The sequence below is a fragment of the Quercus lobata genome, chromosome 4, assembly GCF_001633185.2.
Source record: "Quercus lobata isolate SW786 chromosome 4, ValleyOak3.0 Primary Assembly, whole genome shotgun sequence".
Classification (NCBI taxonomy): domain Eukaryota; kingdom Viridiplantae; phylum Streptophyta; class Magnoliopsida; order Fagales; family Fagaceae; genus Quercus; species Quercus lobata.
Window position 1 is genome coordinate 64,582,109 of NC_044907.1, and position 24,527 is coordinate 64,606,635.

The 24,527-nt window shown below is 33.8% G+C and overlaps 1 protein-coding gene across 1 annotated transcript in view; it reads left to right on the forward strand.

Annotated features, from left to right (window-relative positions):
- LOC115988064 (probable LRR receptor-like serine/threonine-protein kinase At1g56140) overlaps positions 1–22,862 on the forward strand; it is a 34,323-nt gene extending 11,461 nt beyond the window's left edge. The window contains exons 14-24 of the mRNA XM_031111698.1: positions 3,339–3,407; positions 3,607–3,645; positions 7,389–7,453; positions 9,401–9,795; positions 17,344–17,572; positions 17,670–17,819; positions 18,336–18,454; positions 19,374–19,584; positions 19,682–19,913; positions 20,006–20,156; positions 22,282–22,862. Of these exons, the coding sequence (XP_030967558.1) occupies positions 3,339–3,407; positions 3,607–3,645; positions 7,389–7,453; positions 9,401–9,795; positions 17,344–17,572; positions 17,670–17,819; positions 18,336–18,454; positions 19,374–19,584; positions 19,682–19,913; positions 20,006–20,156; positions 22,282–22,665 (2,044 nt within the window). The 3' untranslated portion in view covers positions 22,666–22,862. The remainder of the gene's footprint in view (positions 1–3,338; positions 3,408–3,606; positions 3,646–7,388; positions 7,454–9,400; positions 9,796–17,343; positions 17,573–17,669; positions 17,820–18,335; positions 18,455–19,373; positions 19,585–19,681; positions 19,914–20,005; positions 20,157–22,281) is intronic.
- The last annotated feature ends 1,665 nt before the right edge of the window (positions 22,863–24,527 follow it).

Here is a 24,527-nt window from a genome sequence, read left to right on the forward strand (position 1 = left end):
ATGCCTCCTAGAAGGTTTGAGGGATAGACACAAAAGATAACTTAGATAGGAAAGAATGAAATACAGGTGAGATATGTTGATATGAAAGAAAATTTGATGTGGGATGATGAGTGCATGATCTAACTCTTTTGCATTGTGCAATAGGAGGATCAATATTGTTTATGGTGGGTATAGAGAGAACAGGAGTAGAATGACCTAAGTCAGGTTCAGATGATTGCTCGGGAGCTTTAGGGGTAGTCTTACTTTTCTAGCACCTTGAATAGACCCTTAGTTCTTTCACAGGTGTCTCATCCAGCTTATCATCAATGGATGACAATTCATTATTAGACTCTTGCACTTCAACATCAATGAAATCAATTTTTGAGTCAACATTAGTGGAGGTACTAAGAACAGGTAAGGACACAGAAAACTCCTCATCACCATTATACTTCCCCTGAGGAGGAGTTTGAGGTGAGGAGAAGTAAAATTTGTGTCTCAAAAAAGGTTACATCCATTGACACAGTGTTTTCGAGAAGGAGGGTGATAACATTTATATCTCTTTTGAGTAGGAGAGAAACCTATAAAGACACATTTGAGGGAACGAGGGTATAATTTACTCCTAAATTGATCATGAAGATGGACAAAGCAGATACACCCAAAGACACAAGGAGGGATGATAAAAGTAGAGGATGGTACAGATGAAAAAGTACCTCAAGTGGTCTCTTGAAGTCAAGGACGCGAGATGATGTTCTATTGATGAGATAAGTTGCAGTGAGCAAGGCATCTCCCCAGTGGGACTTTGGAACATTGGCAGTAAGGAGAAGAGCCCGTGTGACTTCTAGGAGATGTCGATTTTTTCTTTCAGCAACCCCATTTTGTTGAGGGGTATAAGCACAAGTGGTTTGATGAATAATACCATGTGTATGAAAATATTTTTGAAGAGTACTAGACATATATCCCCCCTCCCCCTATTGTCCGAATGAATTGTTTTTATTGAGGTGTTGAATTGCATTTGAACCATTTTGTGAAATAGTTGAAAGACAGTAAACACATCACTTTTGTCTTGTAACAAATATACCCATGTAGTTCGTGAAAAATCATCAATAAAGGAAATAAACCAACGACACCCATTTAGAGAAACAACCCTAGAGGGGCCCCAAACATCATAAGGGATACTTCCCTTAAGACCAGGGAAGCTCTAATTACTTAGTTTCCTTTTCTGAATATTTCCTTCACCTTCACGCCCAAGATTATACCATATATAGCTATCCACACATACCATACATAGAATCTGTCAACATAATAAGCCGTGGAAATATCGAATTAATGAGAATAAAATACTTTTCTCATGTGCCGGTAATTTAAACCATAGTTGTCGAAATCCTATGATAAACGATACATATCATGTACAAAAAAGTTTCGTATCATAAGAGCGTATTGAAAGTGTTCATGAATTTTACGACGCATAGGTGTGTATTATATCATATGAATCAAATGCATTGGATGATTCATGAACATATGGTTTAAAATTCGCTTTTTTTACTAAAATTCTTGGCTTTTTGACTTAAGCCCGAATGCTTTTCTACTTGAATTTACATAAAATTATTGGCAACTACTACTTTAGCCTAATATAAAGACAGCATGAGTTTTTTCCCCCTCTTTTTTCCTAAAATTTTAGACCACACTTTTGCCCACTTTTAGATTTTCTTTTCCATTTGCTCTTCAACTCCAGCCAAAACCTCTCTCTCTCTCTCTCTCTCTCTCTCTCTCTCTCTCTCTCTCTCTCTTTGTGATGAATATGATGAGGAAAAAAAAGTATTTAAACTTGTCAATTATCACTATTACATTTGATAAATTTGAGTATAGATGTTATAAATATATGTTTATTTGATTTATTCAGTTAGTTTTGTCAAGTATTTTAGTTTAAGTGATAATTAAAGTAGTCATTAGTTGCATATGTTCTAATTTTATAATAAATATATCATTTAAATATGTATATTTATATATATTTTTTAAATAAATTTTACACTATCTATGTATCTTGTGATACACAACATAAAAATGAAAAAATGATTTACAATAAGATTCATGTTTTGACAGCTATGATTTAAACTATGATGCATTTACAAATAAATGTGAAGAAATATGTTAGGTTATTATAAGCAAGGTGAAGCAAGTATATTTGGTGATATTAAACAAATATATTCATCTATGTAAGGATGTGTAGCAATATTTAAGATAAATAGAAACATGTCTGAGCGGCAAATAACCCATCTTTCTCTCTTGGTCGAAGCAATTTTGAGGCACATGCAATAAGTCAAGCCCCAAGGACCTACACTAGCAAGTGTGAATGTATCTTAGCCCCTGCCACCTCAGTGATATAAAAAGTGGGAAAATACAATATTGAAGAAATTAAGTGAAATAAAGGAGATGACAAGAGATTGGTGAGAGAGGGAGAGAAAGGGCATTCGGAGAGTGCTGCTAAGTTTGAGTAACGAGAATCAATTTGGAGACACTTTAGACCTGCTGAATTAGAGAATATGGATATCTGGATCTCTATGAGTGAAGTTGGCGCTGAGGTTTCTACTACAACTGTGGTGTTTGTGCTATTGCTGTAGGATGCTTTGTTTAAAGCATTCCCAGCAGAATGTCTTTTCTCCTTTGGGAGCCTTTTGCTCCCATGCTCTTTTGAAGCTCCAAACCTCAAAGAGATTACTTGTGACTATAGGTTGGTTTGAGAGAGTGAATTTTCAGGTGTTGGGAAATGGGCTACAGGTGATTTCAAGGTCGTTTTGCAGGTGGCAGTTGGCTTGGTCCTTGGGCAGTGATATTTGCAACCCAACCCATTTGCCAGGTCAATGATACCCTACTACTACAGATGCCTTTCCACAGCCAAGAGCCAATTTTGGTTTTGGGAGCTTCTAGAAATAACCTTTTTAATTCAAAAGTCTTTTTCTTTTTGGTTAATTGAATGTATAAGGCTTCTAAATTGATTAGAAAAGAGAAGAAATTATTTCCTTTTAGAAATTTCATGGACCAAATCCAATATTTTAAAACTTGAAGGACCAAAATCAAACTTACACCAAGTTTCTAGGACTAAAAATATAATTTACTATTTAAAGAAAATAGTAATTTTGATTGCCTCTAAGTTGCATTTCAATCCCTAACTGGTTCATTTACTTAGTAACATTATGCATATATGGATTTCCAAGCGTAGTTAACGACATGGACAAGAATGACATTATGATTTATGGGAAACATGTGAAATTATTTTTTATATTTTTCTGCAATGTAAATTAGTACTGAACATGCATTGATTACATGGACCATGTAACATCCTCGCTATGTTATGTTTGCAGTGATTTGTCTTACAATTACTTTGTGGGAAGCAGTTTACCTTCTTGGGTCAACCAACCAAATTTACAACTGTATGTTTGTTATTGTTTACTTCATTGTTAGTTTATGGAATTTGATAGTTTTCTATATACATAGTTTATTTTCCCAATATCCAATATCCTATAACCTACAACTCTTGACTATTTATTTCCCAAGAAATCATACAAATTCTTGAATTTTGAACATGGTTTCTATTCTCTTTCACTAACGATTAAACTGTATACTTTGCAGTAATTTAGTTGCCAACAACTTCACGCTAGAAAACAGCAGGTAAATCTATCTATGCTATATGTAAATGGTTGAATTTGTGGGAATGATATATGTATCTCATACATATCACTCACAGATGCACTGCTGAATAAAAACCAAGATCTGCTTGTAGTTTTGTGTAAAGTGACAATTTTACATGAATCTTCATTGCTAGATAAAAAACACATACCTTTGATACTTCCAAACTGGAAGCCAATAAAAAATCTTGAAACATTTTGATCTTCACCTCAATGACTTATGGCCAAGGGAGTGAGCTCTTCATTTGTTGAAACTCCTAAAACCGTTTATGCTTGTAGCAAGGGAGATAGAGAAAAATCATATTTCTCTCTATTCCTTGCTTTAGACAACACTGCCTAAAGAACAGGGAAATAATAATTTACATTTATTTTTATTTAATTTTGCAAGTGAGTTGTATTTTTATTTGATTCAAGAATATTTTTGTAGTTCAACAATTGAGATTCCCAAGTTATGTAGAATCAGGATTTCTATGTCAATTAGAATTAGAGTTTCCAGCTTCAGTTAGAATAAGTGTTTAGCAGTCTATATTAGCACAATAATGTACTCGTACATAAACGGATTATTTTGATAATGAATAAATTTTTCTCCTGAAATTTTCCTTGTGCAACTCCATCCAACCCTCTAGGTGTTGACTCCTAGAGATTCCCAAAGCTAAAACTAAATGTTTGTATATTGAACCTTATAAAATTGTAGACAAGTATAGGTAATTGTGAAGTACAAATTAAGTACATAAAAGTAGACTATACCACATGAATAGTATAGTTGGCATGAGCCCATTGGGATTATATTCTAATAGATGAAAGGGAGATTCAAACCCAAATTCTTCTTCTGAAAGAAATTAAAAAGTATAACTGAGGCACAAGATTCTTGATAATATAAGGCATTTTTTGATAATTAAATTAGTTTAATAGATACATTAAATAGAGTTGACCGACGGAGAGGAAGCCAAATTGGCCTAATGCACAATAAATCTTCCCAATTAGGGTTGTAAACAAGCTAAGCTAAGCCGAGTATTAAAAGTTCAGGTTTGTTTATGTAATTTTATTTAGAACTCAAGCCAAGCTTAAGCTTACCAAAAAAGATTATATGTTCAAGCTTAGTTCATTTTCTTGTGAACAAGCTCGAGCTTGTTCACAAACTACTTGATTAACTTATTCTTTTCCCATATTTAGGAAACCCATGACTAATATTTCTTACCCCTTCACAAATCAATGAATTTTACTATGAACGAATTGTTTATATTATCAATAAACTACAAATACGAATTTGATATTACATGAACCTGGTTACAAACTTGCACAATCCATTCTTAAGTCTAAATAAGTATATTTTTGAACAAATATACATATAAAATATAATATTATATATAGTTAAATATAGCCTCCATGTTCACAAGTTTGTTCACGAACACATTATTATATTTGAACTTGACTTGTTTGCTAAAAAAACAAATATAAACAAGCTTTTTTCCAAATTGAGCTTGAGCTGGTCATTTACATTCCTATTCCCAATCTTCTCCATCACATCACTTTAATATAATAGGGTGAGCCAATGTTTAAAATAGTTAAGCATGTCCTTTGTTTTTTTGTTTTATTTTTTTAAATTTATTTTATTTTTTTGTTTTCGTTTCTCTTTGTTATATTCTTCTATAACGGTGTAATAGTATTATGTGATAGAAAAATCATTGGTAATAAATACAACATAACTAAAAAATTGCATGTATTTCTATACACTGTTTCGATTAAATATATATATATATATATATCCAGTTCCAATTCTAATCAAGGTCTTAGTTTGTTTTGAATGTTCATTGTATTTAATCTTACTTGTATTGCAAGTATTTTAGCCCTAAACTAGTGTATGGTTAGTTTATAATTTATCCTACTATAAATACCATTCAATGGGTTCCTTGTAATACATAGAACTTAATAGTAATGATTTAGCCATTAAGGACTTTCCATTGTTGATGTAGTTCTTTAAGACCAAACCACATTTATTCTTTGTATTCTCTCTTTGCCTTTTTTAATTTTCTCATGCACTTTATATTGGTTTCAAAGCTATGTTAAGTCTTTTCTAACACAATATCCGAGTTATGTTTTATCTTTTCAAAATACTAGCCCCAAGTGGCCTCCATTAATTATCAGAGTTCAACTTTTCTGGTCTCTCTTTCACCATTGCTACCGGACACTCCATTGGTTCATCTTGATTAATTCCCTGTTGTGGGTAGGATTTGAACAACCCTATAAGCATCTTTCTAAGATTTGTTACTTTATGATAAGAAAGTATTAGCGATTTCAACTACATTCGATGGACACGTGCATCTTTACTCTCTGTCCGGTCTTTGACTTTCATTTTAGTCGTGTCATCAACCATCTCGATCGAATATCATGGACCAGGTAGATCAACCACCTCCTCTATCGGCTTTTTTTGTCACACATCTCTATCATTTTTAGGTTGTGTTACTTGAACCATGCTTTTGATAAGTGGTCTTTATTTGCATTCTCTTTGGCCATGCGTCTCTATAATTTTCAAGCAAAGTATTTTAGACCATGTCTTTGATTAGTGGTCTCCACAGGCATGGCATGCATTATGCTAAAAATTCAAACCTCTATCATCACATGCCATCTGACCTTCATTTTAGCTTATCATTTGCACTTTGTTTGGTCAAGCCTGGTATATTTCACATTCAATTCAATCATGATTTTTGAGGTCTTACTTTTTCTCTAAACTCAAGTTATTTCAAGTTTCCACCATGAGTTTGAGGGAGATTTGTTAAAGATATCAAGGCCTAATCCTTGTCAATGCCCAAGCCTGTTGTCCATGTGCGTCATATCTAATCCTACACTTCTTCATATCTAATCCTACTTGTATTTCAAGTATTGTAACTCTAGATTAGTGTATAGTTAGTCTAGGGTTTGTTATACTATAAATACCCTTCAATGAGTTCATTGTAATGCATTGAGCTTAAAAGTAAATATGTAATTTCTCTATTTCAATTTCTTTCTCTTTTCCTTCTTTATTTTCTCTTCATATTTTTGCATACACTTTATAATGGTTTCAAAGTTAAGTCACATGTTTCATAACATAGTACTAGAATTATGTTTTATCTTTTCTAATATAGTATCAGACTCGTGTCTTATCTTTCTAATAGCCGAAAATTAGAGAAATTCTGTAACCATCTCCAACAACTCAAGAGTTATTAGTTATCAAAGTATTCAAATTGAAGAATAAATTTTATGAATTAGAATTGGTCAAGCCATGTTATATCACCTTATTGAGATTTATATAGTCAAATATGTCTGTTGTTGTATTCTCCAGATATGGGACATTAAAAAATGAATACAGATTAATTACATAAAATGTAGGAAATTAAATATTATTTTGTGGAATCATGGCCGACTAAAATACCTAAAAAAAGAAAAAAGAAAAAGGATGAAGATAGAAATATTATACATTCTCTTCATGGAAGTGTGCTGTCTTGTTAAGGATCCATGCGGCAATCATAGTTATTTTTAGTGATTGCAATTTCTATCTTGCATTAGACAACAAAACTTATTTAGAGATTCTCTTATCATGGGGCAAAGTATTATTAGCAAAAGGTTTATTTGGATGTCACTAAGGAACCATTTCCCATTACAAGAGCGAAATTTTAATCCCTATAAGAATATATGTATCAATCAAATATACAGGCTTGAATAACTAGTGTGTTTCTCTTCTATTTTCAGTGCTTTTCCTTCAGGATTAAACTGTCTCCAACGGAGCTTTCCTTGCCATCGAGGCTCTGGTATTTGTAAGTATTGTAAATTTGAGTATTTTTGTATGTTTGTAATTATTTTGATTAGGGTATAAGTACATATTACTTTTGTTTTTTAGGGAGGAAACACATGAGAAATTATTCATCCTTATGGGAGGAGCTGGGTTCCACACAAGTACCCACACCTCCTACGAGAGGAGGAATGATTCTTCTCATAAGAGTGAATAATTTCTCTAAATACCATTAATTACTTGTAAGGTAGTGTATAAAGGATGTACATGAATTTAGGAGCAAATAAGAGCCTAAATACATGCAACGAAACATTAAACAAGGGGCTTTCTAACATTTCCATGTATGTCTAGGGAGGTTAAACTTCATAATGTAAAAGCTCATACCGATGCTTGCGAAGCCCCATAGTGAAAAGATTTGCAATTTAATCAGTGGGGGGAAAATACTACACATAATGACTGTCAAATGGGAAAAAAATTATGAATGGAGTGATAATCAAGTTCAATGTGCTTTTTCTCAACAAAAAAAGAAAAAAAAAGAGTTCAATGTGCTTGGTGTGAGCATGAAAAATCAGGTTGGAAACCATGTAGGCATTGCTGAGGTTGTCAATTAAAGGGTGATTTTTTTAAAAAAAAAAATTGATCAGATTGGTGTTTAAATCCATATTAGATTTGTGATTTTTGATTTCATGAGATATTAAATTTGCATGATTAATCCTAATGCTTTTAGATCTGTTTGTCACTGTTTGGTTGGTGAGAAAATATATATGTCATTGATTGGTTGGTGAGAAAAGGGAAGAAAGTGAAAGTAAAATTTTATTTTGTTATTTTTTGGTTTTGTATAAAACTAAAAAATAAAAAATGTTTAGTTATTTCAAGGGATATTTATGTAAATTCATTAGTCACATTCTTGGAATGTGATGCAAATGTAACTAATGGAACAAAAATTATAATCTTATATTACTTTGATAAGATTACGTGAATTTAAGATTATAATAATAATAATAATAATAATGTAACATTACAATATTAGGTAATATCATGCCAACTAATTGCTGCCTTGGTAGTGCTCCATGGTTTGCACTCAAACATAGAAGAACTTCATCATAGAAGATCAATACCCAACAGTATATATTGAAGCCAAATAAGGCAAAAAGTATTAGGGTACATACTTTGTCAGAACTTGTATATGTGTCAAGTGGTGATTTGATTATTTTTCACCAAGCAGTATCAGTGGTGGTCTCATGTGTAAGTAATGTAATCCAATAACAAGTTGACAATATGCAAGTTGTAGTCAAATATATGGGAAAATGTGTATGTAGAAGAATTGAAAAAATGGAGAATATTCTATTCTAGTGATCCATCTTCAAATGTTTACCCCCCCCCCCCACCACAACACACACACACACACACACACACACACACATGTGGTTATAGTACAAGTATAATTATTAGTTACTCATGGGTATAATGACATGGTATTTCCTCTCATACTAATAGTGAATATTACAATGAATTCAATTTGTGAGACTTTCTGCTATATGAAAGGAGGGAATACCACATAAGTACTAATTAATTACTCGTAGTATAGATAAGGACACTCTCAAGTCTATTGTTTTCAATTGGTAGGATTCCATTTTTTACTAAAATATTTTATGCATGAAATCTCCATCGTTTTCGTTTAATTAGTCAACTTATCGTTTTATTAATTAATTTAATCACTTTAAATATTAAAATGCACCAACATTTTGTATTAGACTATTAGACTTAAGTTAGAATCCTAACTTCAAGCATGTCGGGTATTGAAATGCATAACAAGCTTGTGAACAAATAAATTGAAACTTTATTTTATCTATAAAAAAATTATAATAATGATGCTTGTGTACACATTAGTATATACATAATGTGACGTTGTAAAATTTTCACCTTTCATGAGCCTATATATCGATAAGTATTTCTTTCATATGAACTTCAGATTCTGGGTTTGCAATCAAGTGTGGTGGTCCTAATCTTACGACTTCTACTCAAACTCGATATGAGAGGGAGAATGAGACACTTGGTCCAGCTGCGTATTATGTGACTAACACAAACAAGTGGGCAGTTAGCAATGTTGGATTATTTACAGGGAGAACTAAGCCAGCGCAAACATCATATTCAGATACAATATCTACTAATTTTGCAATATTTACTAATGATTTTGGGCCAGAGTTTTTCCAAACAGCTCGCTTGTCTGCTTCATCATTAAGATACTATGGCTTGGGGCTCCAAAATGGAAACTATGTTGTGACTCTCCAATTTGCAGAAACAGTTTTTCCTGACAATAAAACGTGGAAGAGTCTTGGCAAGCGTATGTTTGACATTTATATCCAGGTTTGCATCATTTTATTGATGACTTGTTTTAGGATTTCAAGGTTTTCTTTAAACGAAATGCTTTTTTTGTGATCTTATTTTCCTTTTTTAGTATTTTTTTATAGGAAAAGTTAAAAGATACCCTATGAGCATTGATTTAAGAACTATTTTTATAAAGTTTTTATGTAAAAGGAAAAAATAAATGATTTTTTTGACAATTTTTTATATTTATCATGAAAGCGATATTGAAATTTTCTTAAAATAGTCTATTAACAAATACCCTAACAAAGTTTTTAATGCCTACTAAGTTGGTTCACGCCAATATATATAAGGTATTACTTTCTTTATTTTGATATGCTTTAAGTGTGCAGTATAAAACATTGTTGTTAACATTAGGGTCCTACATAGGATTGTTGAGAGAGTGCTAGAAACCTCAATTGCATTGTATCATTTACATGTGTATTGTGACTATTGTAACAGGTAGTTTAGTTACCGTTGGATTAATTGGTTGATTAGGAGTTAGTTAGGCAAGTGGTTACTTAGCTAACTAACTAAAATTCTGTTAGTTGTTAACCAAGGACTACCTACAAGTATAAAGGGATAAGAACTGAATGTGTAATTCGTTGATGAATATATTATTAGACAATCTTCTCTCTCTCTCTCTCTCACTCTATGGAGCCCGGGTCCTCTCGAAGTGACCTACACAATTCTCTCTTATCCAATTCCATAATCAGATTCTCGATATTTGGTATCAGAGCAGTTGATCCATACTCAAGCACCATGGCTGAAACTAGATCAAATTCTCAGAATTCTGAAAAGACTGCTGCTTTGTCCAAGGTTACTGACAGCCATGAACAATCTTTACAAGAAATCCAAAAACAGCTATAAACACTTTCCACATTCATGCAGAGATGGGTTGATTCTGAAGAGAAACGTCAACAATCACCTGGTTCTAGAGGCTATTTGGTTAACACCACTAGTAACAATGGAGGTCATGAACCATTGTTAGTGAACCCAATCAAGAATTTGAAGTTGGAGTTTCCATGATTCCAAGGTGTAAGATCCAACTTGTTGGGCATACAGAGCAAACCAGTTCTTTTCATATTACAACACTCAGGAGCATCAAAGGGTGATTATGGCTTCATACCATTTAGATGGGGAAGCTCTGATTTGGTTCCTAGATGTTGAACAAGCAGGGGGTTTTACAAGCTGGGATGTGTTTATTCAGGCCTTGTAGACTCAATTTGGGGTTACAGCTTATGACGATTCTATAGAGGCTTTGACAAGGCTCAAGCAAGTTTCTTCTGTGGTGGCTTACAAAGGTAACTTTGAAATTTTGTCTAATAGAATCATGGGTTTATCTGAGTCTCATAAAATGAGCTGTTTTCTTAGTGGGTTAAAGGATGAGATAAGATTACCAATTGGAATGTTAGTCCCCAAATCTCTTAATTAAGCTTTTGGGTTGGCAAAGATTTAGGAGGAATACTTAATAAGTAGTAGAAAGGGATTTAGGAATGTATTTGACATTGGTAAAGCTTCAATCTTGGGTACACCTAAATTGGAAGCCAGAGTAGAGTCAAGAACTAAGTTTCACTTGTAGAGGTTAACTGGAGCACTGGAGCACAGATGGAAGAAAGGAGAAAACAAGGGTTGTGCTATAATTGTGATGAGAAGTGGCAGATGTGGGATAAATGTAAGGGAGCTAAATTTTTCCTGTTGGAGGGGATAACTATGGAAGTGGAATCTAGAGTGAGGGTTTGTTTAGATCCCTTAAATAGATTGTTTAACTTAATTTATTAACTAAGTGATAACTTAGATTAATTTTCAAATCTAGGTTAAAACAAATAAATCATATCATGCAAAGTTGCGGAAAAGTAAATAACATTGCGATATGATTACCCGGGAAAACCAATAAAACTAACCCATTTCAAGGTAAAAACCTGGGGAGGATTTGACCTAGTTATCCTCAAAGTAAACCAAATCCACTAAAAGAGAATTGAAGTTGTTACAAAAGATTTAACCTTAAATCTAATACTACCTCACGAAGTAACTTACTGACACGACCACGTGCAAGCTCCGAATTCACGGATTCCTTCTCTTCTTGGATTAAAAGCAACACAAGCATACCCTTGCTTGTGACTTTGAGACTCCACTCAAATGTTTTAGATCACCATCAGTAATTGATGTTGTATGCAGCAACTAGTTCTACCAATCCTTGATTGTAGTTTAAGCTTCGGTAGAATCTTGTGTAGTTATAAGGTACAAAACCTCTCAAATCTCACAAAGAGTAACACACAAGTATTCTCTAAAAGTCTTCAAAACTTAGTTAGGGTTTTCTTTTTATATGTGGAGAAGTTTAAGTGAAACCCTAAAGTTTTTATTGTGATTGGACTGAAATAACCTTCTGTAGAAAACTCTATCTGTGATTTTTGATCGATCGGGTCTATTTCTCGATCTGTCGAGAAAGGTAGAACTTAAATTCTCTTTTCTGCAATCAGCTGGACTTTGAAATCTTGAAATACACTTATTTAAGCACACTCTAAACATTTAGACTAGACTTGTTTTGCACTCAGTTTGCCAACACATTACAACCATGATTTTAAAAATTTAATCTAAAGGTTATGGGTCCATTGTTCAGCCTTTGTGACTCAACCTCCAGTGTTAGCTCTTCCTGATTTTTCTAGACCATTTGTCATTGAGTGTGATGCATTTGGTTGTGGTCCAGGGGCTGTGTTAATGCAAGATCAGAGGCCTATAGCATTTCATAGTCAAGCTTTGAAAGGGAAGAATCTTCATTTATCCACCTATGAAATTGAATTGTTGGCCTTAGCTACTACAGTCAAGAAATGGAGATCCTATCTACTTGGTAGACCTTTTGTGGTTAGGATTGATCACTAGAGTTTAAAGTTTTTGTTGGAGCAAAGGATTGCTACACCAACTTAGCAAAAATGGCTAGCCAAGTTGTTGGGGTATGCTTTTGTGGTGAAATATAAAAAAGGCATTGATAATAGAGTGGCTGATGCTTTGTCTTGAAAATCTGAATTCAATTCTGAGTTGCCTAGCTCTAGTTCCAACTCCAAAGCAAGTTGTTTGTTGTTGTTGTTAGTCCCTGATCCCACTTGGTTGGCTTTACTGAAAGACAGTTACGCTTAAGATGATTCTATTTAGCAACTCGTTGCCTCTATTCAAGTTGGAAATCCACCTAAGGGGTTCACCTTCCAAAATTGTTTGTTATTTTACAAGGATAGATTCACTCTCAGTTCTTGCACCATGTTCATAGTAGCCCTTTGGCTGGTCACTCGGGGTTCTTGAAGTCTTATCAAAGAGTTAAGAGAGAGTTTCACTAGCCTGGAATGAAGTTTGATCTCAAGAAATTTGATAGAGATTGTGGTGTATGTTAGAGGATCAAATCTGATACCTCTTCTCCAGTTAGGTTGCTTTAACCATTGTCCATTCCTACACTCCTTGGACTAATGTGATCTTGGACTTTGTGGAAGGCCTTCCTAAATCTATGGGGTTTTAGGTGATTCTAGTAGTTGTGGACAGATTGGCTAAGTATGTACATTTTGTTCTAGTTTCCCATCCTTATAATGTAGCTAAAATTGCTTCTCTTTATATGCAAAACATTTTCAAGTTACATGGGACGCCTACTTCTATAGTGAGTGATAGGGATGCTACTTTTACATCCTTGTTTTGGTTTGAATTATTTAGGCTCCAGGGCACTGATTTGGCTATGTCCTCAGCCTACCACCCTCAGTCAGATGGTTAGACAGAGATTGTAAATAAGATTTTGGAACAATATTTCAGAGTTTTCACCAGTGATAGACCTTATTAGTGGGCAACTTGGCTTCCTTTAGCTAAGTACTAGTTCAACACTTCCTTCCACACCAGTTTGAAGTTAACTCCCTTCCAGACTTTGTATGGTTTTACTCCCCTAAGCTCCAAGCATATATTCCAGGTACAACTAGAGTGGATGCCTTGGATTCATTGATGAGTTAGAGACAAGTTTTTCTAGATACTTTGAAGGTTCATTTAGCTGCTACACAAGATTGAATGTAGTTCCAGGCTGATAAACATAGGCAGGAAAGGTCTTTTGCAGTAGGTGATTGGTTTCTTTGAGGTTGCAGCCCTATTGACAGCAAACTTTGGCTTACAAGGGTAGATGGAACCTTTCACCAAGATATTTTGGTCACTTTCAAGTCCTACAGAAGATTGGCAATGTTTCATATAAGCTGGATTTAGCCCCTGAGTCTAGAATTCACCTTGTGTTTCATGTATCTTGTTTGAAGATGAAGTTTGGTTGACATGTTACACCTCTTTCCTACCTTACCACCTATTGATGAATGAGGAGAAGTGATTTTAGAACCTGTTGCTGTATTGCAGACTAGGACCAAATCTTAAGGTCTCGAGTCATTACTGAAGTTTTGATTCAATGGTTAGGCTCTTCTCTTGCAAATCCTACTTGTGAATCTCTTCATCAACTACAGCTTTCTTTCCCTCACCTTGTGGACAAGGTGCTTTTAATGGGAGGGGTAATGCTAGGAACCTCAATTGCATTGTATCATTTACATGTGTACTATGACTGTTGAACAGGTAGTTTAGTTACCATTGGATTAATTGGTTGATTAGGAGTTAGTTAGGCAAGTGGTTACTTAGTTAACTAACAAACATTCTATTAGTTGTTAAGCAAGGACTACCTACAAGTATATAGGGATAAGGACTAAATGTATAATTCATTGATGAATAATATTGTTAGACAATCTTCTCTCTCTCTTTCTCTCTCTCTCTTGGAGGCGAAGGTCCTCTTGAAGTGACCTACACAATTCTCTTCTCCCCAATTACATAATCAGATTCCCAACAGAAAGTTTGAAGAACTGGATTGAGAATCCTAAAATTCTTACTTTTAATGAAAAATGAGATAACAAATTTATCAATGATAATGATATAGATTATAGAATTATAAAAATTATTCATTAAAAACCTTGTTTCAACCCTCATATTTATAATCCTATACACACACACACATTCAGGTAGGGCAACCCAAACATCCCCACACTATCACCCTTTCGAAGCAAAGAAAACCCGTGTAGGGCTAGATAGATCAAGCAGGCTGGAAATTTTTTGCCATCCCTTTCATAGACCACTTCTCTTTAATGGGGTTGTATAATAGGATGATAGTTAAGTTTGGAATCTGACACCTCATTTTCTTTCTTCGACTATTTGGAAATAGGATAATAATCATTCCTTCAAAGGCATAAAGAGAACTATATGTTATGATTAAGGTTATATTCTTGTGCTTTTTGTTTAAATATTTTATTATGATTGGGGTATCTTGTACTTATTTAGTTTTTTTTTTTCTTTTTCAGAATATTGTACTTATATAGTTGATTTCAAAATAAAATAATGTACATACTTAATATTGTTATTACATAATATAAGTATATAACATGTTATATATGACTATATTAATCTATGAAGCATGGGTGCGTTTCGGGACTCAGGTGCGGGTGCGGGACTCGACAATTTTTGAAAAAATAGGGTGCGGGTGCGGCGGGACTCGGCGATTAAAAAATGATTAAAAATATTTTTATTTATATTTTCTATATATTTTTACTATTAAAATATTCTTAAAAAACACATTAATATACTTGATTCACAAAACAAAGAAAGAATAAGGAAAGAAACGCATCTGAGGTCAGAAATTCGGCCTCTCCGGCGAGTTTCAAGGCCGATTTCGGCCTGTTTCGGCCGATTTCGGCTTGTTTCGACCGTATCGGCCATATCGGTCGCCGGCCGATATGGACCGATATGGCCGATACGGACCGATTCTGGCCGAATCAGCCCGGTTCGGCGTGAATCGAAGCCGATTCGGCGTGAATCGAAGCCGATTCGGCACGAATCGAGCCGCATCGGCGCGAATCGAGCCGAGTCAGCGCGAATCTGAGAAAAAAAAAACGCAGACGCGGCACCGACGCGCGGTCTACCGCGTCGTGTCGTGTCGGACTCGGGTGCGGCACCCTCCTAGCTGCGTCCGTGCATTCTAGATATTAATGAAGAAAAAAAACCTTGTCATATGTGAGTAAAGTAAATAAGAAAAATACATTGTTAAAGGAAAATAATAATAAAATGTCATATGTAAGTGAAGTAATAAAATTTTCTCACAAGAAAAAAAAAATGGAGTAATTAAAAAAAAAAAAAAAGGGTTTCGGAAAAAAAAATGATTTATTTACATGCCAGCTGAAATTACCATACTGGGTGGAATTTTGTGAAATGGACCGAAACAAGTGGAATGGAGCGACATAAGTTGAAGTTGGAATGAGATGGAATAGAATAGTAATTCGTTTCGATTAACTAATTAGAATGGAAAATTCTGGCTATTAGGGATGGAACTTAATAGAATTCATAACTATGGAAAATACAACCTAAGAAAAATACCATTTGACCTTTGTAAACCATTGTCATTTTATTAACATGGGTCATGCTAACGGGTACCCTAAGACAATGGTTAACAATCTATTTTAGTAAAATTTTGACACCACTTTTATGGGAAATGGAAAAACTCGTTTGATTTCAAGACACGTTTTATCCCTCCAAATCAATTAGTTGGCCCACCTCCAAAAATAGGATATATTATTTTTTTTTAAAATCGATAAATAATAGATTCACCGTACATTTTTTTCCCTCCTAAATTGAAGATTAGAAGACTTAGCAATACGAAGTGAGAACATGAACCGAAGGAAGTATGCAATTTTGAGGAAGTTGCTTAAGGTATATTTGATAGACTGTAATAGATATTGGAATGTAATAGTTATTCTTGTGGTTTAACTATTTAGTAGTCTGGTTATGTTTTTATTATAGAGAATAATTATTTTTTACTAATAACTATTTTTTAAAATGAGAAATAACTATTACTCTCTAAAAGTGTTGTAATAGCTATTCTTTAGTAGGTGTATTAATTTTTAAAATTAATATATTTTCAAATAAATAAATTTTCCATAAGCACATAACAATTATGATAATAAAAAATAATAAAAAATAACTAATCCCTCTTTCAAATTAAAAAAAATATATATATATATATATTATTTTTTAGGAAATATAATTATATAAGTAAGATATTTCCTAAAATATATTTTAAGTTTTTACAATTTGATTTAAAATGCATTCATTCCATTGTCTTCATGGTTCTAAGTATTACATCACAACATCTTATGTTCTTTGTAATACATATTTTTATTCTTATTGTTATGTAATTATTATTACAGTTTATCAAACGTGTCCTTATACGTAATCTGTGTAGTTTAATAGCAAAAGTTTGTGTTTAAATTTTGTTTTGCCACACAACCATACACGTGGAGAGGCCTTGACACAAATACTAATTATACTTATGCGGTTCTGCCCAATAATGAATATGTTAAAAATACTATTTAGGTCCCTGTATATTTTTGGGGTTACAGTAGGAAATTTAGAGTTCTCTATTTTATCAGCTTTACCTTTCGGTTGAAATTCTCGATTACTTAAAAGATAAACTGACTGAAGCCTTTGAAATTTCGAATATGTTTATGTCAGGGGAATCTTGTCTCACAAGATTTTGACATACGAAAGGAAGCTGGGGGATCTTACATAGGCATTGAGAGGGATTTTCCGGCTCAGGTATCAGAAAACTATCTTGAAATCCATTTCTTTTGGGCTGGGAAAGGGACTTGCTGCGTACCTGTTGAAGGTACTTATGGACCTTCTATTTCAGCCATAAGTGCCATCAATAACAACCCATTCTTAGTCCCAAATGCTACTACAGGTACCATAATGCAAAAATTGTAGATGCAATAAGAAGATGAGGTACTGCTTTCCTTTAATGTTGGTGTCATGTTTTTGACTGCCTTTCTTTTGTATAGAATTTACACCCAGTTCTAGGAGTAGCAATGGCAATTTGATTGGTCTGATCGTGGGTGTCAGTATTGGTGTTGGAGGCATTCTATCTGTTTTCATAGTTTTCTATATCATCCGCAAAAGAAAACGACTTCAAACCAATGACAATGAAGAAGGTGAGCCAGAAATCATGTTACACGTTTATGGTAGTTGTTGGACTTCATTCAATTTAGTCTACGAATTAAAATTACTGAATTTTTTCTTATTTTACTAATTTATTTAGTGAGTTGGCCTCTCAGTGCTGCACGTTATGTTTCGTACATAACACTGCACATTCAACTTCAATTCAATATCACGTTCACATATAAACTGCAGCTTCATTGAGGTTTTTATACCAAAGCTTCTTCTACTATGTCTGGAAATAATAAAAAACACATGCCCATATGTACATGTACACACATGCATATCATGGAAAAGTAAGGAGAAACATGAGTTACTTCACCAATGAAGCCCCATCTTCAATCCAACAACATTCTAGAAAAAACCACATTGATAATTAATGCTTAACATGGGGATGCTTCCTCAATTTAGCAAGTTAAAATTATCCCGCAATTTCTGCACACAACTTAATAAAATTGATTACTAAACAATGGATTTAGAATTACAACCTGCGTTTATGTTGAAATTTGCAGATCTCTTAGGAATTGACGTTAGACCATTCACATTCAGCTACGCTGAACTAAAAACAGCTACAGAAGATTTTAATCCAGCTAACAAGCTTGGAGAAGGAGGATTTGGGCCTGTCTATAAGGTAAGTTCCTATGCAATTAACAACATTATGTGCATAAATCTATGTCGGTGCCATAAGGTCTGCAATCTGATGTAAGTTAACAGAAATTAGACATATATTGCAATCGCCAGGAGCTTTTAGACATATGTTGCAATTGCCCAGCAGTAAAGAATCACAATGTAAAATCATCTGTTTCAATTTTGTTTCTATATATATTTTTTCTTTATTTCACATTGCTTATAATTTCTAACATCCTGGCAGTCGCAATTGTTGTAGAAGTACATACATGAAAATAATTGAATATTCATAACACAAATCCATAAGTCCTTTTCTACTTCTTCCCTAGTTCTAATGCACTCACATTCCCAAATTGTTGTTAATCTTTTTTAATTTTTTATTAAAACTGTGGTTCAATCAGTAACCCAATGATCCAAAACCTACATAGGGTCAAACTTCAGTCTAAGTCTAATAACTATGCATTGGAGAAAATAATGATCTGAAAGCGAAAGTTTTTGATTCCATATATTGAAATTGTAGACCAAATATTTATATGTGGTAATCTAGTCATTCTTTTCATATACTTTCCATTTTAATGGTATCAGTTATAAACTGAAAACGGTTAGGTTTGGCCTCCAATTCCAGGGTATAAATAGCCATTCCTCACACACATACACACACACACACAAAAACAACATTGAGTTTTATCCATGTAAATTTTTCTGTAAGTGAATGTATGCAATTTTGTTCAACATAGTTTGATTTTATTTGAGCCCTCAATTAGTTAAGAAGTGTGAATTACATCTATTGGAGCCACCCACCTCATTGGCTAGGTTCTCATTTTCTATATACACTAGTAGTTCAAAATTATCTCTTGATGAGTAATGATTTATTGTTTAATTATTTTCTTTAATATTTGTGATTGAAACTCAATGCAAAATAGGGAACACTTAATGATGGAAGAGTAGTTGCTGTGAAGCAACTGTCTGCTGCATCACACCAAGGAAAGAACCAGTTCGTCACTGAGATTGCTATTATGTCTGCTGTGCAACACCGTAACCTTGTGAAATTGTATGGATGTTGTGTTGAGGCAGATAAAAGACACCTTGTTTATGAACATCTAGAGAATAAAAGCCTTGATCAAGCATTATTTGGTATAAGACACATCTTTGTAGCTGCTCTATCTCACTTTATGTGCACATATATTTATGTATAGTAAGTAGTTTAAATTTTTATGCTTGCATGAGACAGGAGAAAGAAGTTTGAATCTCAGTTGGTCAACACGCTATGATATATGCTTGGGTGTAGCAAGAGGTTTAGCTTATCTTCATGAGGAGTCACGACTTCGAATTGTACATAGAGATGTGAAAGCCAGTAATATCCTGCTTGATTCTGATCTCATCCCCAAAATATCAGACTTTGGCTTGGCCAAGCTATATGATGATAACAAGAGTCACATAAGCACCGGCGTTGCAGGGACTATGTAAGACCCCAGAAGCTTAGCTAGTTACTATTTTATTTCATTTTTAGTTATGTTAATATTCAATTGTGCGTATAATTGTGTTACTAATGTAGTGGATATCTTGCACCGGAGTATGCCATGCGTGGACATCTTACAGAGAAGACTGATGTGTTTGCCTTCGGCATAGTGGCTCTAGAGATGGTTAGTGGGAGGCGAAATTCAGACTCAAGCTTGGAAGAAGAAAAGATGTATCTTCTTGAATGGGTATGAACTATGTTTATGTGTTGCATATAGAAGGTTGCTATCTTTCTTTAATTGGATGCGTAGTCGTTTGAGTTGGAGAGAGAATTAAAAAAATTCATATATTAAAAAATTTATTTTGACTATGCAAAGTAGTTGAAAGATGTTTCTGCTATCTTGTAGCTATCCCTGCTAGTTTTTTTTGGATTTTGTTAGCAAAATTTTAGTTTCAGGCTAGTGCTTTACTAATGCTGTAAGGATTATCTTTTCCTTCCCAAAGAATGGGAGTCTTATTATATGGAGTTATCACTTTATTTATTCATATAAATTTTTTTTGAAAACCTCAAAATTGCACTGAATTGAAAAACGATGCATTGAATCTCTAATAAGAATAAAAAACATGGCTTTTGACCATAATTAAATCTGAAAATAAAGCTACACTACTTTAGTCCTAAACACAATTTAAAATTTTAAAAATAGAAAATGACAAAAGCAATACATGGGACATGAACAATACCTATGATCTATGTCCCCCTATTTGAGTTCAGGTGCTAAGTTATGGATTGGGAAAGCGTAAGGCTCTCGCCCCACTCAGTCCTACAACTGGTTTCTAGTGTCTATTAGCAATATAAACAATTTACCACAAAATAACCTTGAATAACATATATTCATATTGTTACAATCAATTTTTTATAAAAGAAAAAGAAAAAAAGAGCAAAACATCACATTTCCACAAGAATACTAGAGTCTAGAGATATCCATGTGAAATAATTAGAATGATTAATATTCAACATAAACAAATCATTATCTAATGAAAGAGAAAGTGAAACAATACATGAAACCTAACTAACCAAGCATTTCAAGCATGTAATAAATATACAAAACCTGATATGCAATAGTGTACTTTATAATGCATGAAATGTATGGATATATGAGAGTAAAAGTAACAAATTTAAGTGAAATGAAGATGATCCTTGGAACAATCAAGAAAACAGCTGGATTTGTCTAGATCTTTTACAATTTTACAAATTCATATGTAAAAATACTTATCGGCCCCCCTACGATTTTAAGGATAGGAACAATACTAATGATTAAGTTAATGTCCATCTTAGATTCACGATTTCCATGATACATTGGTGTACATGGCTTCAAAAAAGATTTAATATTTGCTTTGTTGTCGTGGTTTAAAGATGTTTACAATGTTATTTGTTGTGTTTGTATTGATTGTAATCCACTCTATTTTTGTAATTGTATTAAACTTTGGATTGGAATGAGAGAAAAGTGAAATTGTTTTCATTGAATTGATAAACATTAGAACTCTGTTAATATATATATATATGTACACACACAAAACAGAGTAGAAAGGAGAAGGAAAAACTAAATAGTTGACTTGCACTGCCTGAAATTAACAATCTAGCAAACTATTGAAATAACCAATCACAAAATGAGATGTGGCTACTCTAACTACTTGAATACAGAGACCTAAAGACGTATGGTTTTACATAAGATTCAAACTTGGACAAATTAAGCTACATGTCATACTGTACAAAACTCGTAGCAACTGAACCAGAGCTGAACTTGCAGAGCCTTCATGTTTAACACTTTGTACCAATATATTATAGTTTACAATAAAATAAAAATTCCTCCTTTTTTGAACCTAAAAAAAATGATTTAATCCTCTCTTAAAATAGCCCAACCACTTCTAGTGATGTAAAATTGGCTTTGGCTTACAAAATCAAAATGGAAGATGATCTCTTGATGGATTCTTGATTTTATACACTAATATTTAGTATATAATCATAGATAAATTATGAAAACAAAAAGAAGGCCGAGTTCTCTTTTAATAGATTAGTGTATTGTAATATATTAAAAAGTTTGTTTTCACGAATTTGTTTTTTCATACTTTGCCCTCTCCACCAACCCCACCCCCCACCACTCTAAATCCTAGCTCTGTCCTTGTCACAGCCAATACCTTTAGACTATATGCTGAACCCCTTGACTCATTTGAACAATTGGATTTCTCCTTTCCTCCACCTTTGTACTATATTCTGAACAATTAGAAGGTTGACTCATTGAAAAAAAATGGAATACTCACTGTCACTGCCTATATACTATATTCTGAAGCCTGGTAACAAAATATCGTTCTCAGGCTTGGCAACTACATGAAGACAACTGTGAAGTCGATCTTGTCGATGTCAAATTATCAGAATTCAATGAGGAAGAAGTAAAACGAGTAATCCAAGTATCTTTTTTGTGTACTCAATCATCACCTACATTACGGCCATCAATGTCGCGTGTGGTGGCAATGCTTTTAGGAGACATTGAAGTGAGCACTGTAACTTCAAAGCCTGGATATTTGACTGACTGGAAATCTGATGATCCTAGAAGCTTAAGAAATGATGTTGCAGCTAGAGGATCTGTTAGCATCTATTATGACTATTCCGAAAGTTCAAGCATGGTGGGTTACATAGATAATTCACCAGTGAGTGCTTCTAAACCCATGCTTGGTAAGGCTATCAAACAGGGTAGATGAGAATTGGTCTATACTTTTCTTCATCATTTTCAATTCCTGATTACATATATATAATCAGAGATATAATTTTTTGTAATATTTTCTTTCTCAAATATGTTTGACACCATAATTCATTATATGTCATAGAAATGGAGTTTGTATCAAATTATGACTGAAATACTCAAATTTATGGCATTACTGAAGAAGCCATTCAAATATTTCACATGGAGATTTATCTGTTTTTTGGCCTTCAAATTTACTTTGTTGAAATTTGATCTAGACAAAGCATATGATTGGTTGAAATGGGATTTTATTAGAGAAAAACCCGAATTCTTCCATATTCCTGAATCCCTTAGAAAGCTTACCATGAATACGATCACATCCACCTAATTTAAGATTTTATGGAATGGTAGTCTTGTCGGAGTTCCTACCCAGTAGGCTAATTACACAAGGGGATCCACTATCTCCTTATCTCTTTATTTTATGTTTGGAAAGGTTATCTATTATGTTGGAAGATGTAGTTAGGAAAAACAGATACAACCTACTACATTTTGAGGACAAATTAGAATCTCACATCTGTTCTTTGCAGATGATATTTTCTTATTTGTGAAAGCAAAGCAACAAGGTTGTCAAAAATTAAAGGATATTTTGGATCGGTTTTAGTGCTTGTTCAGGACAGATTATTAGTACCCAGAAATCCAGGATAACTTTTTCTCCAAATACTAGTAGGCGGGCTAAGGAGATTATTCAAGGAATATTTGAGATCCCTACAATCAACAACCTGGGAACTTATTTAGGAACACCTATCTTTACTAAATTCTTATCTATAGCAGGTAGGGCAACTTAAATCAAATCAACCCCTTCTGCTATTCCTATATATGCCATGCAAACAGCTATGATCCCCCAAATAATATGTAAAACGATACATAGGATGAATTGTAACTTTTTGTGGGGGACACTAGAAATCGTAGGTGGTTGGGACATGATCACTAGGCCTAAAAAGGAAGGAGGTTTAAATTTTTTTTTTTTAAAATACGAGATGAATATTGCTATGCTTACTACGAAGCTTGGAGACTGAAAAACCCCAAATTCTTTATGGGCTAGAGTATTAAAGAGTAAGTATTTTCCACATATATCTCTTCAAGATAGCCACACGACCCCCTTGGCTTCACACATTTGGAAAGCTATCCACCTGGGAAGTAGATATCTTTTTAAGATTAAAGGTATGCATTGGATCACAGGGGAAGGTAATCTTGTAAACATATGGTATGACTCTTGGGCAAAAATGGCCCATTACCATCAATTTTGGAAATAATTTGCTCAGAAACACTGTTTCCGAACTATATAGCAATCTACCACTTTTTCGGGCCTATAGCGGCGTTTTTCTGAAAAAAATTTTTATAAGTCCCATAACAGGTTCAAGGGGCCCTATAGTGGCGTTTTTAAGCCCTATAGTGACGTTTTTGGGCCCTATAGCGGCGTTTTCCTGCAAAATTTTTTTATAAGTCCCCATAACAGGTTCAAGGGGCCCTATAGTGGCGTTTTTTAAGCCCTATAGTGACGTTTTCGGGCCCTATAGCGGCGTTTTCGGAAAAAGTGGTATTTCCTAATTATTTCCGAAACAGTGCTCTGTTGGTAAATATTTCAAAAATTAATGCTAATGGGCCATTTTTGCCATGACTCTTGGGTACTGGGTGGCCCATTGAGGAACCAAATAGCATGGCCTTTACAGCAACACAAGGAAACCAGAACTGTGGACATGCTGAAACAAAATCACACATGCAGTATGAAAGATCTCACCCTACAACTACCCGACCAAACTAAGGATATTACTAAAGGAATTCCTATTGCTCAATTCCACTCTCCTCAAGGTAAATTAGTTT